Source organism: Heptranchias perlo, chromosome 9 (assembly GCF_035084215.1).
Source record: "Heptranchias perlo isolate sHepPer1 chromosome 9, sHepPer1.hap1, whole genome shotgun sequence".
NCBI classification, from domain to species: domain Eukaryota; kingdom Metazoa; phylum Chordata; class Chondrichthyes; order Hexanchiformes; family Hexanchidae; genus Heptranchias; species Heptranchias perlo.
In genome coordinates, this window is record NC_090333.1 from 35,063,369 (window position 1) to 35,080,669 (window position 17,301).

The 17,301-nt window shown below is 43.7% G+C and overlaps 1 protein-coding gene across 2 annotated transcripts in view; it reads right to left on the minus strand.

Annotated features, from left to right (window-relative positions):
* Positions 1–17,301, minus strand: part of pik3r3b (phosphoinositide-3-kinase, regulatory subunit 3b (gamma)) — a 542,585-nt gene that overhangs the window by 332,213 nt on the left and 193,071 nt on the right. For both annotated transcript variants that reach the window (XM_067990165.1, XM_067990166.1), the window contains one exon: positions 15,445–15,522. In XM_067990165.1, the coding sequence (XP_067846266.1) occupies positions 15,445–15,522 (78 nt within the window). The remainder of the gene's footprint in view (positions 1–15,444; positions 15,523–17,301) is intronic.

Here is a 17,301-nt window from a genome sequence, read left to right on the forward strand (position 1 = left end):
AAATGTGCTTCACAGCCTCATCTCCTTATCCCAGTTGCTGCTCCACCAAGATTCCAATTGTCTTCATAAGTTAACTGCCTGACAGATAAACAATGCCACCTCACATCAACATTCAAGCATTTCCTAGTGGGCCCTATAATGGCATTCCACAATCTGCAATAAAGCTACGTCAGCAAATGATATTTTTGGCACAAATAATAAAAATGGAGCATCGCTCCTGAAACTGTGCTTAGTTAATCATTTACAATGTGGGTGGATTAAAGGAATTGCAGCTATGCATTCCCACCCACTTGCAGCCTGCCTGCATTTCCAGGGGGTGGGTGATACAGTGACAAACATAATAGGGTCTCCATTGCATTCATCACCTCAGCATCTAACCTCATGCCTTGATTTATAGACACAGAGCACCGGACTGCAGAATGACAGTGGCCATAGACACAAACTACAAACTCAGCAGCATTTTAAAGGGATAAATACAGCAGGATCTTGGCAGGGACAAACTCCAGTCTACCAAAACTCCAAGTGTACCGAGAGCTGCACCGCCCCAAAACAGTATGAATTAATACCTGTAGAGTAGTTTTACTTCCAATCACAGTGATAACTGTTTAGATCATCAATTATTTTCACTCTGTGGCCAGATCATGAAGGTTTAATTCTCCTTGTGCAGGAAGTTGAATCTGCTTATTTTAATGTGCATGTGTTACCGCTGACAACTCCCTGATTAGTCCCAATCTCCACAATGCTGCTTCTCCCTGTTTTCAAAATGCTCAACTTCCATGATTCCAACACTAAAAGTGAAAATAAAGCTGCAATAAAGGCGGCAATCCCATCATTCATTGACTGAGCGACACCAAGGGCCTTATATACAACAGCACCACCAGCTAGCACCCAGCGGTACTACAGCCCTAGAGCTACCGAACTCTCAGTAACTAAATAGGTCCTGATCCAGATTACTTTAGTATGGTATGAGACCGCACATTTGGAGGCGAATAGCATGGATGCATTTAAGGGGAAGGTAGCTAAGTACATGAGGGAGAAAGGAATAGAAGGATATGCTGATTGGGTTAGATGAAGTAAAGTGTGGAACATAAACACCTGCATAGACCAGTTGGGCCGAATGGCCTGTTTCCGTGCTGTAAATTCTATGTACAATCAAAACTGTGGTCTCAACTGGATTAAGATTGTGATTTGGGGAAATATTTATATTTGGTGTCTATTGGAATCGTTTTAGATCTGGCACTGCACTCAGTCCTACTTCCAGAAAAAATGCAGGAAAGAAATATTAACATTAGTCTTTAAAAGACTCCTCCTGATTCCAAAGTGTGCAAAACATTGAATTGGAATATGCACAACTATGTGATCAACGTATCTCATAAATGCTTTGTTAAGAAATGTACAACTGCACTAATGTGTACTCCAGCATACAATTTTTGTCTTTAAAAAAGAATCAGAAAAAAAGGTTTGTATCTTGACTATTAATTGTTAAATTACAAATCTACATAGGAAACATTTAATTGGAATGACTAACATCTTGCTATCTACACTTGTAACTGTTTTATATACACTACTCTCCAGATACCACATTTTGTTACAGAGGCAAAACAATCTTAAAATACTGGGTATTTCTGAGCTGCAGCCTAAAACTGCAAAGCTCCCTGACCAAACATCAATTAAAACTTTGACTGACCTAAGCCTGCAGTTACTTTGCAAAAATTAGACCTTGTAGCCTTCAAGGAGCTTAGCTTCACCTTAGCAGCAGAATAATTGTTTAACACTCCTGTCATTAAAGAGAAAGCAACAACATGCATTGAAATAGAAACTTTGACAGGTGATCCCATGGCACTATTCGAAGACGTACAGGCAAGATCCCCCAGTAATTTATTGGCTGTGAAGCACTTTGGGAGAGTCACAGAATTCTGCAGCATTTCTGAAGCTGAAAACTCATTTTTTAATTCAAAAAGCCAAATCTAAAGACCTTTCCTGACAAAAGCAGCCTGTCCCTTTGCGACAGATAGCACCTACATGGCAGATCTGGAAGCTATAGTGCCAGGTTATTCTGGGAGCAGTTTGCCCCTGAACTGAACCCAGCATTACAGCTGGAAATCTGAGTACACAGATTTCTGACACTCATTTGCATGCAATATACATTGGTGCGCCCCTTTCAGGTACAGCCCCCCGCAAAAGCCATACAGGAAATTCAGATGCAGTGCTGTTCAGGTGCAAAACAGGGGCAAATGATTAACACCCATTTTCAGGCACTAAACCCAGGAAAAATGCCCCAACCATGTTTTAGTGCTTTACGCAGTAGAACAGATATTATTCTTTCAATGTACCATATGCAGAAGTTTGACAATCTGTGAGCAATTATCGGTGGGTTGTGGAGGACTCTGGTAGTTTGTGCTGTTATTTGTTGTGCATGCCAGCTAGACGATTCTTAAGCAGACTTTATGTCATAATTAAAATCACTAAAACAACAACTTTAGTAATTTGATGTCTAGACTCTGCCTGAAGAGTCTCTGTTTAAAAACTTTTAAAAATACAACGATTTGATTAACCTCATCCCTGCCCTACAGTACCAGTAGCACTGGAATCCCATTACTCAGCAATAATGTATGTATTCATCAAGTTCTTGAAAAATAGTAGATTTAGTTTCTGAGCAATCCCAGTTAGGTTGCATTCATAATATAATGCTCATTTAATAAACAAATACTATTGGAAAAGGACATTTTAAAAATTCAATAATAAGCAAGTAAAAATCATTTTAAAAATCCCCAGAGGTTTCTGCCCGCCTCTCCTGAAGGTGCCGACTCGTGCTAGAAAAGGCACTCAGTTCCAGGGATGTGGCCTCTTACCAGTGCCTTGCCCAAGCCATCATTATAAAGATCTTTTTAACATATAAAGTCACAGCCTTCGAAACATTTCCTGGAAAGGAACTTATTATTATAACACTAATGGAAAGTGAAATCATTTTAATTATTATACAATCAAGCTTTACTGGGAAACCGAGACTCAATATGGATCATGGTAGAAGGTGATCAAAGATGGGCATGACTCTGATAAAACAGCACCCCCTAGTGGTAGACATTAGCATTCAATTTAGTTATTGGATCCACATAAGAATAAAGAAAAACAAACATTGCAGAGTAAACTCCTGCACATTAATGAATACTAAACTGGGGGGTGGGTTGTTAAGTCATGGTGTGAGATATAAGCTACATCGTGATTTTAGATTGAACTGCCACTTTGTTAATGCTCTGATAAAACCTACAAGTTAATTCAGATCATTTTCCCTTTAGAAGCAGTCCGTATTTTATTGCAGTAATGCACTTAGTTACTGACAGTCCTGCTCCTGTATTATCCTAGGTACACAGATCAGTAATTTGCTGATTTAGAGTTTATGAAACTGACCTGGAGTTGACAGAGCAGATCAAAAGGAACGAGATACAACTTGGAAACAGACCAAACTATCACTCGCTGTAGGCCAACAAAGTCTGTAATTTCAAAATGAATTGACACTGCATTCCCTTTCACTGACCTCCACTCCCCTCTCAAGACTTTGCAAGAGATTTATAGCTTTTTAACTCTCGAGTGCTGCCTGCTCCTCCGAGCATTTCAAAACACCCACTATCATTTTGGCCACACAACATCTGCAAAACCAATTTTTAAGGAATCTTGACGAGTGACAGAAAACACACAAGATCACAAAATAATTCCCAATTTCAAAGCAATTTTTTTAAAAAAAATTGACTCAGAAATATCTCTCTGGTGCAACCCAACATCTAAAATTATGTGTCATTGTTCTACACTTTCAGAACTCCCATATACAAGCTGGCTTATACTTTAGATGCAGGGAGAGAAAGATGAAGATCTACATACTGGGAGATAAATTGGACCTTGTTGCGCCCATTTTCCAAATGGGTGCAGAGGTCCAATTTAGGGGGCCAACCTCCGCACCAGAATAGTGTCAGAAACACATCCGATGCCATATTGGTCCAATTTATGTACCATAATGTACCCCTTCCTCCAGATAACATCTTCTATTGCCAATGCAATCTTTGTTTTTGCTTGATTTGTAAAATGCCTTCACCACTTTCCCTCTTCTATCTCTCTCTGCTGCTCTGTAACTGGCTGCTGCAGCCCAGGAAGACACTTGTTCTGTTTCACCATCTTACCCATCTATAGGTGGTCCTCGCCTTCACTTAGTGCTGCACCTCGTGATGGCACAACAGAGATGGGCAAATCGCCTGACTTGACCCTGTGACTTACCATTTCAGAGAGGACTGCATTGAAGCTCCAGCCAGCGGAATCCTTGTGCCACTCCCATTGTTACCCCATTCTATACAGAACTACCAAAGTTCTCAGATGTCAACTTGCTAAGGTTTGGTTTGGTGACTGTGTCCCTTATAATCTGAAAACCGCATCTCTTCATTCACTGCCCTGCAGAGTGCATGGATTTAGGGATCAATAATCATCCAAATTGTGATAAATTGCATATTGGAATTTGCGTAGGTATCTCACTATATCTTCAGTCTATTCAAATAGATATTACACACAGGCCAGAGGCTAAAACAACAAATCAAATTTATTATTTACAAAATCAGGCAGATAACAAAATATAGTGAATGAGACCAACACTGGCGTACAAGGTAACTGTGATTTATAACAGATAGTGCATCAGAGCACTCATCATCCCTTCTCCAGCAGTTAAAATAAACTATTGGAACTGCAACAGTCCATTGAAATGAAACAAAGCCCTCAGGACTGGCACAGTGAATGTTAACACTCCAGACGTCACATGCCCCTTGGTAACAGAATGTTGTTTTGAGCTGTATCCTGCAGGTAGGGAGTTTTACATTGAATATATATGTTTCTTCGACAGCACCTCCCAAACCCACGGCCCCTACCACCTAGAAGGACAAGGGCAGCAGGCACATGGGAACAACACCACCTGCACTTTCTCCTCCAAGTCACACACCATCCTGATTTGGAAATATATCACCGTTCCTTCATCATCGCTGGGTCAAAATCCTGGAACTCCCTTCCTAACAGCACTGTGGGAGAACCTTCACCACACGGACTGCAGCGGTTCAAGAAGGCGGCTCACCACCACCTTCTCAAGGTTAATTAGGGATGGACAATAAATGCTGGCCTTGCCAGCAATGCCCATATCCCATGAACAAATATAAAAAAATACTTCCTGTACTCTTCAGCAAAAGCTAAAGAATCTGCAGACATGGACCAGATTAATACCCTGGCTCCCTCCATGATGAGATTCAAAATTAATCTGAATAAAAATCTCCACAAACAACACCATGGTTACATTAAAGTTGCATTGCCTGAATGTTTAACCAGATGAAGTTCACATGAAGCTAACAGTAAAATATGTAACACACAAAATAATTCAAAGATCCCCATTATGAACCTTTATTATGTTATTAAAAAGCACATTTCTGGGTCGCCAATGCAGTGGACTAAGTGCAGTGGTTAGGACTCACACGTGCTGAATTTGGAGGAGGCTGACTGTCAGGAATTCTGGGGTCGTCTAATTTAAATTATATTGGCAGCACAAGGGCAGGAATCCCACCAGGAAGGGGCCAGATATGCCATGAGAGCCTGGAAAATTTAGGATGGGAGCAGCATATGGGCACAATGCAGTCAAAAGGCTGAGCAAGCTATCGGGAGAGGTTCTGAAATGGTTGGTGCTATAGAAGGAAACTTCTCTGAGGCTGTTGTGGGAGTGCTGCTGGCCCATATTAGAGAATGGAAGGATGCCACTGATGGAGTGTCAGTGAAGAGGCCATCACAAGTAACAGTACAAGCCATGTAGAAGGAAGAGACTGCAGCTGTGAGTGGGACCTCTATAACCCCAAAAACCCCCTTGTAGTCTGGGAAGAAGTTTTATAACCTCACTAGGTCATCAAAGGTTTGGGTGTTTTTAGATGTATTACAGGACAGATAACTACATCATAGAGAAGCAATTTGGTATTCCCTAGACTAGCGCAAGAGCAGCAGCGAGAGCAGAGCGCTCGGAGCGGGGATAAAGAGCGACAGTGAGAGGCCCCAGACCAGCATGAGAGCAGCGGCGAGAGCAGAGAGCCCGGAGTGGGGATAAAGAGCGACAGTGAGAGGCCCCGGACCAGCATGAGAGCAGCGGCGAGAGCAGAGAGCCCGGAGTGGGGATAAAGAGTGACAGTGAGAGGCCCCAGACCAGCATGAGAGCAGGGCAATTAGGGATGGGCAATAAATGCTGTATTGGCAGCACAATAAATTACATTGGCAGCACAAGGGCAGGAATCCCACCAGGAAGGGGCCAGATATGCCATGAGAGCCTGGAAAATTTAGGATGGGAGCAGCATACAGGCACAATTTCTGTATTTAATGGGCTCCATGCAGTCAAAAGGATGGTGTGTGACTTGGAGGGGATTGTGCAGGTGGTGTTGTTCCCATTTGCCTGCTGCCCTTGTCCTTCTAGGTGGTAGGGGCCGTGGGTTTGGGAGGTGCTGTCGAAGAAACATATATATTCAATTTAAAACTCCCTACTTGCAGGATACAGCTCAAAACAACATTCTGTTACCAAGGGGCATGTGATGTCTGGAGTGTTAACATTCACTGTGCCAGTCCTGAGGGCTTTGTTTCATTTCAATGGACTGTTGCAGTTCCAATAGTTTATTTTAACTGCTGGAGAAGGGATGATGAGTGCTCTGATGCACTATCTGTTATAAATCACAGTTACCTTGTACGGCAGTGTTGGTCTCATTCACTATATTTTGTTATCTACCTGATTTTGTAAATAATAAATTTGATTTGTTGTTTTAGCCTCTGGCCTGTGTGTAATATCTATTTGAATAGACTGAAGATATAGTGAGATACCTATGCAAATTCCAGTATGCAATTTATCACAATTTGGATGATTATTGATCCCTAAATCAAGGACGCTTCCTACAGGTGTAGGAAATGTCGTCAGCTGGAGGAGCTCGAGCTCCAGGTTTCGGAGCTTGAGCGACAGCTGGCGTCACTACAGTACATGCACGAGGCTGAGAGCGACTTGGATAGCACGTTTCAGGAGGTGGTCACCCCGCAGCTTAAGAGAGTGCAGGCAGAGAGGGACTGGGTGACCGCCAGACAGACAAGGAGGACCAGGCAGGTACAGCAGGAGTCCCCTGAGTGCATCTTTCTCTCTAACTGGTATTTACAGGTAAGGGAGAGGGTTCCTCTGGGGAGCGCAGCCAGAGCCAAGTCAACAGCACCATGGGTAGCTCAGCTGTACAGGGTGAGAGGAGGAAGGTCAGGAGTGCAATAGTGAAAGGGGACTCAATAGTTAGGGGAACAGATAGCTGTTCCTGCGGACACAGACATGATTCCAGAATGGTATGTTGCCTCCCTGGTGCCATGGTCAAAGATGTCGCTGAGCGGCTGCAGAAGATTCTGAACGGGGAGGGTGAGCAGCCAGAGGTCGTGGTCCTTATCGGTACCAACGACATAGGTAGAAAGAGAGATGAGGTCCTACAGGCAGATTTTAAGGAGCTAGGAAAGAAATGAATAAGCAGGACCTCAAAGGTAGTAATCTCGGGATTACTCCCAGTGCCACGCGCTAGTGAGTATAGGAATAGGAGGATAGAGCAGATGAATGCGTGGCTGGAGAGATGGTGCAGGAGGGAGGGCTTTAGATTCCTGGGGCATTGGGACCGGTTCTGGAGGAGGTGGGACCTGTGCAGGCCCGACGGGTTGCACCTCAACAGGGCCGGGACCAATATTCTCGTGGGGAGGTTTGCTAGTGATATTGGGGAGGGTTTAAACTAACTTGGCAGGGGGATGGGAACCTGAATGTAGATTCAGAAGGGAGAGAAGCAGAACTGGAAATGGAAGATAAAAAATTAGTAAGCGAGCTTGGAAGGCAGAGGAAACAAAGGGTAGAAAATAGACAACAAAAGAGTTTGGCAGTGCTTAATGGTATAAACTTCAATGCAAGGAGTCTAGTGAATAAGGCAGATGAGCCGAGGGCACAGATAAACACCTGGCAGTACGATAGCTTACCTATATAGAGGGCGCAGGATTCTTAAATTGCATTCAGGAGAACTTTTTCAGCCAGTACGTAGCAAGCCCAACAAGAGATTTAGTTTTAGGGAATGAAGCTGGGCAGTTGGAAGGAATATCAGGGGGAGAGCATTTTGCTGGTAGTGATCATAATTCAGTTAGATTTATCATAATTATGGAAAAGGACAAAGATAGAGCAGGAGTAAAAGTTCTAAATTGGAGAAAGGCCAATTTTACTAAACTGAGAAGTGATTTAGCAAAAGTGGACTGGAAACAGCTACTTGAAGGTAAATTAGTGTCAGAGCAGTGGGAGGCATTCAAGGGAGAGATAGTGAGGGTTCAGAACAAACATGTTCCCACAAAGAAAAAGGGTGGGACTGTCAAATCAAGAGCCTCCTGGATGACAAGGAGCATTCAGAGTAAGATATGGCAGAAATGAGAAGCTTATGTCAGATACCAAGAGCTCAATACTCCAAAAAGCCTAGAGGAGTATAGACAGTGCAGGGGTGAAATTAAAAAGGAAATTAGGAAAGCAAAGATAGGGCATGAAAAAAATACTGGCAAGTAAAATCAAGAAAAACCAAACGATGTTTTGTAAATACATAAACAGCAAGAGAATAACTAAGGAAAGAGTAGGGCCTATTAGAGACCAAAAAGGTAACCTGTATGTGAAGGCGGAAGATGTGGATATGGTTCTTAATGAATACTTTGCGTCTGTCTTCACAAAAGAGGGGGACGACGCAGAGATTAGAGTTGAGGAGGAGTGTGAAATATTGGATTGGATAAACATAGTGAGAGAGGAAGTATTAAGGGGATTAGCATCTTTGAAAGTAGATAAATCACCAGGCCCGGCTGAAATGTATCCCAGGCTGCTAACAGAAGCAAGGGAGGAAATGGCAAAGGCTCTGACCATCATTTTCCAATCCTCTCTGGTTAAAGACATGGTGCCGGAGGATTGGAGGACCAGTAATGTTGTACCGTCATTTAAAAAGGGAGAAAGGGATAGACCGAGTAATTATAGGCCAGTCAGTCTAACCTCGGTGGTGGGCAAATTATTGGAATCAATTCTGAGAGCATAAATTGTCATTTAGAAAGGCACTGGTTAATCAAAGACAGTCAGCAAGGATTTATTAAGGGAAGGTCATGTCTGACTAACTTGATTGAATTTTTTGAGGCAGTAACAAGGAGGGTCGATGAGGGCAACGTGTTTGATGTAGTGTACATGGATTTTAGCAAGGCTTTTGACATGGTCCCTCATGGCAGACTGGTCAAAAAAGTAAAAGCCCATGGGATCCAAGGGAAAGTGGCAAGCTGGATCCAAAATTGGCTAAGCGGCAGGAAGCAAAGGGTAATGGTCGATGGGCGTTTTTGTGTCTGGAAGGCTGTTTCCAGTGGGGTTCCGCAGGGCTCAGTTCTAGGTCCCTTGCTTTTTGTGGTATATATAAATGATTTAGATTTGAATGTAAGGGGCTTGATCAAGAAGTTTGCAGATGATACAAAAATTGGCTGCATGGTTGATAGTGAGGAGGAAAGCTGTAAACTGCAGGAAGATATCAATGGACTGGTCAGGTGGGCAGAAAAGTGGCAAATGGAATTCAATCTGGAGAAATGTGAGGTGATTGGGGAGGGCAAATAAAGCAAGGGAATACACAATAAATGGGAGGATACTGAGAGGTGTAGAGGAACAGAGGGACCTTGGAGTGCATGTCCACAGATCACTGAAGGTAGCAGGACAGGTAGACAAGGTGGTTAAGAAGGCATACGGGATACTTTCCTTTATTAGCCGAGGCACGGAATATAAGGGCAGGAAGGTTATGCTAGAACAGTATAAAATGCTAGTTAGGCCACAGCTTGAGTACTGCGTACATTTCTGGTCACCACATTACAGGAAAGATGTGATTGCACTAGAGAGGGTACAGAGGAGATTTACGAGGATGTTGCCAAGGCTGGAAAATTTCAGCTATGGGAAAAGATTGGATAGGCTGGGGTTGTTTTCTTTGGAACAAAAGAGGCTGAGGGGAGATTTAATTGAGGTGTATAAAATTATGAGGGGCCTAGATAGAGTGGATAGGGAGGACCTATTTCTCTTAGCAGAGGGGTCAATAACAAGGGAGCATAGATTTAAAGTATTTGGCAGAAGGATTAGAGGGGAGCTGAGGAGAAATTTTTTCACCCAGTGGGTGGTGGGGGTCTGGAACTCACTGCCTGAAAGAGTGGTAGAGGCAGAAACCCTCAACTCATTTAAAAAGTACATGGATGTGCACTTGAAATGCCGTAACCTACAGGGCTACGGAACAAGTGCTGGAAAGTGGGATTAAGCTGGATAGTTCTTTATCGACCGGCACGGACACAATGGGCCGAATAGCCTCCTTCTGTGCCGTAACTTTCTATGATTCTATGAATTGTCAAGCATTGGCTTTTAGGATATCACGTGGCACCAGGTTCCATGTCCCTGAAGCAAGGTCACTTGGTAGCACTCCTGTTGAATATCTCACACCCTACAATGCATACCAGCCCACTGAAGTCTCACATCCTAGGTCCCTGCTCCCTTACACTTACCATCACTACTATACATTCCACAAAAGCAGATCTGGGGACTGCAGCAGCCAATTAACACTATGTACTCCTCCTGCAGGAGAAGACAGCACACATTGGCAAGGAAGGTCAGGCCACTGGAGGAGGACTGCAAACATCAACATTTAACAACACAAGAGGAGGAAAAGAAGTTAATAATTAGCTTCAACTCTGGCCTACCAAATGGGGATGGAAATGTGGGAGTCACTGTGTCGTCAATGGGTACTTGAGGATGCAAACCTTTCCTTATTCAATGCTGTTATGTATTCTTCAATCTCCTCACCAGCTACTACTTTCCTCCTAAGAGATCCACAAAATAGCTGATGAAGATGGAATGGTACTCAAGCAGACCAAAATTAACAGTAATGTTTTCCCTCCAAGGTTGCAAGCCAGGATACAGCAGAAAAGATAACTGAAGAGCAAGACCATATAGTTCCCTACACCTCTGGCAACACTGGCAACCCACCCATCCATCACTCTCTTCCTTGCACTCAACAGCCCAGAGGCACTCGCTCAAGGATGTACAGATAGTGTGGATGAGGAATTGACATGTGGTGAGACACAGAGTGCAAGGAAGCCAAAGGATGCAGATGTGGAAGTGGAGCCTGATGTAATTGAGCAGAGGCCTGACATGACAGTTCTTGGCTGCAGAGCAAATGAATGACAATGTCAGGGACCCCTGCAGGAAAGGATACTAGTGGAGCCTCAGACACAAATGGAGGTTCTGCATGGTCTTTCCCAAGGTTGGGAGCAAATGGTTGGGGTAGCAGTGGAGTCCACTGCCCTGCTGTACACCAACATCTGAGAGGCATTCAACCAAATTGCAAGGCAGCCTGGAGAAAGTGACAACTGCAGGAGCATCTGCTAACCTTCCCCTGCTTCATGACAGATCCAGGCACGTCAGTCAACTCAATGTGAGCTTTGAATGAAGGACTGCAGGTCTTGAAGGACTGTCTGGAGAGCTCAACATAAACTGGATTACAAAGTATACAGGGCAGAATATCAGACAAAAGAGTATTCAGTTGGCTGTCTCTCAGGAATTTAAGGATGTCTCTGATTCTGTGAGGGCCACTCTTCTACTGATTAATGATAACCAGCATCCTGTCCCCAATAGCAGTGGAGAAGCTGGTGTGCATCTGAGGCTTCTTTACCTCATGGAAGCAACACAGAGGAGCACTCCATCAGCTTCCCTTCAGAAACCTTCATTTTTGCAGGACCAGGCTGCCATGAAGCCCATGACAAAGAGCCAGCCTGTCCCCTTTCCAGCCCTGGAGTTGGGGAGCCTGAGAGAAGCACCTTTCAAACAGTGGCACACATTCTCAAGGGCCGTTGAGAAGGAGAAAGTCCCAGGATTCAGGATGATTGACGCCATCCCATGCTAACTTCAATATTAGCATGTGGCTACCATTGGGAGAGCGGATGCTTCTTTGCACTTCCCTGAAACCAAATGGAATTTATGCCGAGGCACTTCTCCAGTGAGACATTGGTCCCTTCAGATGTTCCTGGCCCCACAAACGCATAATTGCTGACATAGTCTCTCCCGCAAGCCAGAATTCCGTGGCCTCTGTCCTTAGCTCTGGTTACACATCAGGTCCATTTGGAACATTCCATCTGCCTGCTTTCAAGTATAGCGACCAGGCATTATTGGCACAAAGCAACAAAAACATTTTATTGGCTGATATTACAAAATTATGAAATTTATATAAACAATTCCTGATTCTGAATTTAATGGCAGAGGCCAATTTACAGAATCCCATCCAGTTAACAACTGCAAAACCCAGCACCTGACATTTACATTTGAGGCTTTAGACTAACTAATTGGATGAGTCTTCCACTTGTAATGGCAAATAACCCCCCTTTAAATGAAGAAAATACAGTCAGATGCTATTTTTTCGCATCATATGTAAAAAAGCACAAATTGCCCAATTTGTGACAGAAGCCACATTAACACACTGATGGGAGCCCTTCAACTTTCTCATTGGCCTATTAACCTAAGGAAATCTGCATGAAGACAGTTCAGCTTTCAACAACAAAAGGAAAAAGACATTATTCCCTTGTTATACTATAGCAGCACTGCAGCTGACAGCCTTAACTGCAGTGGCAGTGTAATATAAATGACGTGACACTACTGCCCCCAGAGAAGACAAGAATCACTATGTAAACACCAGCTCCATCTTTCTTGTCATGCGCATGGTCAGCCCATTCTTATAGGCAGCAATATGGTCTTGACATCACTAATCTGTGCAGACGTTCTGTAACCAGAAGATGAAAGGTGTGAATGCACCATTTTTTGAAGAATTGTGCAAGTGTCCTTGTTTTTCCAGTTGTCACCAGTGCTCTGAAATCCTCCCCATGCAAACGGGTCAGATTCTGTAGCCCCTTCACCCACCCCCGTCTATTGCAGAACTGAGGACGAGGGGCTCGATTTTGCAATGGTGGCAGGTTGGCGGGGGGGTGAAGGTGCGCGTGGCAAACCTGTATGAATAAAACTTACCGTTTCCGACGTGATTGCATGTTGATTGCTGATGATTAACGTCCTCTCCGGGTTTTGCACCCGGCAGCTAGCCTGATTGACAGGAGCTGCAATGCAAGGGGGGGGGGGGGCCGAGAAAGCGAGAGAGCAAGGCGTCATCCGGCACTGTACTGGACGACCGGGGGGGGGGGGGGGAAAGAGGGGGAGATCGGGAAGGGTGAAGAGTGGGACATCAGAGAGGGAGACATCGGACTTTGGAGTAGGGTGTAAAGGTAGGTTCATTTTGTGTTTTCACCTCCGTCTATGGTTTTTTAATTTAATTTACTAGTTTCTTTCTCCTTGATCCGGCCCGTCACCAGGTGTGAATCAGAAGTGGTGGGCAAGCCGCCCAGGTAAGTTAAAAATCTTTCTAATCACTTACTCTGTCACAGGTAAAGTGCCTCAAGTACCTCGATGAAGTACATTTGGCTCTTTAACTGTCATCCCGCCGGCTTTAATTGCTGGTGGGACTTCCGGTTTCGGGTTGCCCGCACACACACAGGTGGGTCCCTGGGAAACTCGGAAGTCGGCTGGTTGGAGCCGGCTTCTGAATCCGAACGGGGTTTCCTCGATTTTTGGAGTCTCCCCTGCCCCCAAGCACCCGCGATTGCCTCCTAAAATCACCCCCGAGGTCTCTAATTGCTGCACTGAGGACAATGATGCCAAAGCCTGTCTCATCTTCCCAACTGAGAATGACATTGTAAAGTCTGTGAGGTTTCAGCAGGGTAAGTGTTAGTACATGTGAGGCTGAGTATGCGGTGTTACAAGCATTTGAAAAGAAAGACTTACATGTTTATGATGCCGTTTCATGTCTTTCAGAAAAATCCCAAAGCGTTTCACATACAATAAAGCATTTTTTGAAATGCAGTCACAGTTGCAGCTAATTTGCACACAGCAAGATCCCACAAACTGCAACGAAATGAATGACCAGCTAACTTATTTTTTGTGGTGTTGATTGAGGGAGGCATGTTGGCCTGAACACCAAATGAACTCCCTCTTCCAATGATATTTAATACCTATGTGAACCACCAGAACAAGCTGTCCACCAACAGTTTAACGTGTCATCCGAAGGGCAGTGCCTGCAACAATACAGCACTCCGTCAGCACTGAATTGGAATGTCAGCCTAATTTATGTCATCATATCCTGGATTGAGACTTGAACCCATGACCCGCCATTTTCATGGACTCACTTCTGATTCTCCTCTAATTAGAAATGAATGCCAAATTACAAACTGCACTTGGAACTTTTTTTAAAGGAGTATTTTTTTTAACTCGTTGTCTTACAATTATAATCTATTGCATTCATCACCCAGTTGGCTCTCAACTCTCTGCAGATTAGCAGAAGTGAGTTGGCTGGAAACCTGCAGCTGCAGTCTGCTCCCCTTGCTCAGATTCAAGACAGACAATGACAATCAATGCAGACCATTCCTCTACATCTACAAAACAAGCATCTAGTAAGAGAGCAAGCTGTCAGATTCCTTGCATGATAAGTAACAGTGTGAACAAATTAGTATTTACCAAACACAAGAATAGTAATAAATAATTAGGCTATATCAGGGTTTAGTTAAATGTCGCGGCCCTGAATTTCCATGGCGGTTGTCCCAAGTTCCTGAATAACTTTGGCGGAAACCCTGGAGAAACAGTACAAACAGCCGCCTACACCGTTTCTCTACAATTTCCTCTGAAGTCATTGTGGGAGATCGGCAGAAGACCTGTGGAAATTCTACCCCAGCTTATCAAAAGAAAAAATAGATCTCTGTGAATATACTAAATTAAGACCTTGCCTTTCATCATGACAATAATAACCAGGATCTTTATGCCTTTTTATTGTGGAAAAACTAATTTAAACACAAACATTAAATTCTAATAAAAATTCATTCAATGGCCCAGTGAAGGACCAGTTTTAAAGCCAACATATCACTGAACATTTAGACCAGGAAGTTTCCAGCCTTGATTCCCATTCTGTGCTGAGTAAGATGTCAGCCAGGATGGTATTTTAGGTGCTACTGTTGGCTACAGGAGGGCTATGCAGGAGAAAATCAACCAGAGTTTCTGCTCCTGATCATCATTAAGTGACCCCTCTGTAAAGTAGGCAAGTGCGAATGTCAGGTTACAACACTCACCGTCTTAGGCTCTTACATGAATAACAGCCACTTGGACAAGTTACCAAAGGGTGTTTAGCCCCTGTGGAACTGTATCCTAGCAGGAGAGGTGGTGGAGAGGAAAAGAAATCCATCTAATATTGAGGATGTCAGTTCAATTCTTTCCCAAATGAAAATGAAGGTGGAGTATCTTTAGTTGCTTTTGAATCCTTAGTATCTTACCAGTTTCAAGAGCTTCCTTGAGCTCCAAGCCACTAGGTGAGCCAGGGGGAGGCCTGTAGAGAGTTTCGCTTTCTGCACCTTTCAGAGAAAGTGAATAAAGTTCAATTCAGATGGGAATAAGATCAATGCAGTGTACTCATTTATTATTTAACAATAGAAATAATGGCCCCAAAAATCCATGATGGGGCATATCCCAGTGTATCTGCCAAATATGCATCTACTGGGAACCTCAGCTACTGACCTTGGAGAACTTTCCAAGATTGGTGGTGATGGTGGTGGGGGGGGGGGAATATCCCTTATTAGGCTGCCAATGTTGAGGACCTGTGCTACTAGGGGTGCATCTAAGACACCCGTTAGTGAGGAGGCTGGGAAGACCAGCCGAAGATTGCCAGGCTCTCCCCACCCCCACCCCCAAAAACAACTTAAAGGTGCTCCCAGTGGCCCCCTTTTTTGTAAGGATCCCACTGAAGTCCAGGAAAGTGGGAACTCCTCATGTAGGCTGTCCCAAAGCCTGGCCCCAGTCCCTTCTACACTGATGGTCATATTTAGGGTGGGCCAAAACGGGGCATGGATTTTTGGTGCCAGTGTCTGAGGCTTTCAATAATTTACTGGTCTTACAATTCAAACAACGTGACCAACTCATCGGAAGTGGAAGACACAAAAGTTACATCCAGTGCTGAAGTACACAGTATTTGCTCTGCCTCACCATTAAATGTTCCCAATGCCTTCTGACACATTGCATTAACTTCACTTGTACCTCCAAAAATTGTTACAACATTTTCCATTCATTCTTTTTATTCTGCTTATTAAAAAAAAGTCACTAAGCATACCATTAATTGAGCAGAAAACACAGTGCAAGCTACAAGAAAAATATAGTGGAGTGAATCCATTTTATATATCCTCTGTATTTCAATGCTCATGCCATTTGATTTGAAACCTGCGGCTACATTTATGTGCAATAGAGACAGATGTGCCTCACAATGAATCAAAAGAATGACCTCTGAGGGCAGGTTTCACACTGAGGATTAACTATACAACAAATTTGAAGAGCACCCTCTGCTGTTATAAGGATTTAATCAAAGCACATCAAACAGTCCTTATTGGAGGCAAGTTAAAAGAGAACTGTTCATCTGAATTACTACATAATCCTAAATAATAGAAAGGGAGATATTTTAGTGGCTGGGTGCTGCTGTGATTTAGAACACTGCCGTTTACCTTTAGGACTTAAAATTTGAATATAAATCTAGTCCTGACTGAAGGAACGAGAGGGTAAGTTACCCACTTGCACGAAACCTCATCCACCTGGAGTACATATCAGGAAATCACGCACACACAGATCGTGGTTTTCTGTCTATGAAAACGAATGAACAGAAAATCGTGGACTGTCTGTGAGTGCGACTCCCCGCGAGCAAGGCTCTGCGTCATGAGCGCACGAGCAGAAACTTCACTCTTAAAAATCTGGTCTCTTATGACAGCAATGGCCCAATTCTCAGTCCCCGGTCTGATACTTAAGTAAAACCCAGCATTGAGCCTGAAAACTGTAGTCCCACTCAGGGAAATTATAAAATGACAGTTTGTGGAAATAAATTTGATTAAGATGTATTATTGGGACAACGTAAATCAAACGTAAACGAAAACACCTGCTGGCCCCACAAAGATCTTTTTAAAAATCCCAAAATGTACCATTTCTTTAGCAGCCTCCGGTGGTCCCTTTAACAACTGCTGGTCAGGCCGCTGATGCCCGAGACAACTGGGATGAACTTGCATGGTGCATGGTCCGCCCGTTTGTTCGTTAAAATTGCAATTGAAGGCTACAACCAGTGTAGGACCGCCCGATTTACATATTTAAAGAGCTGC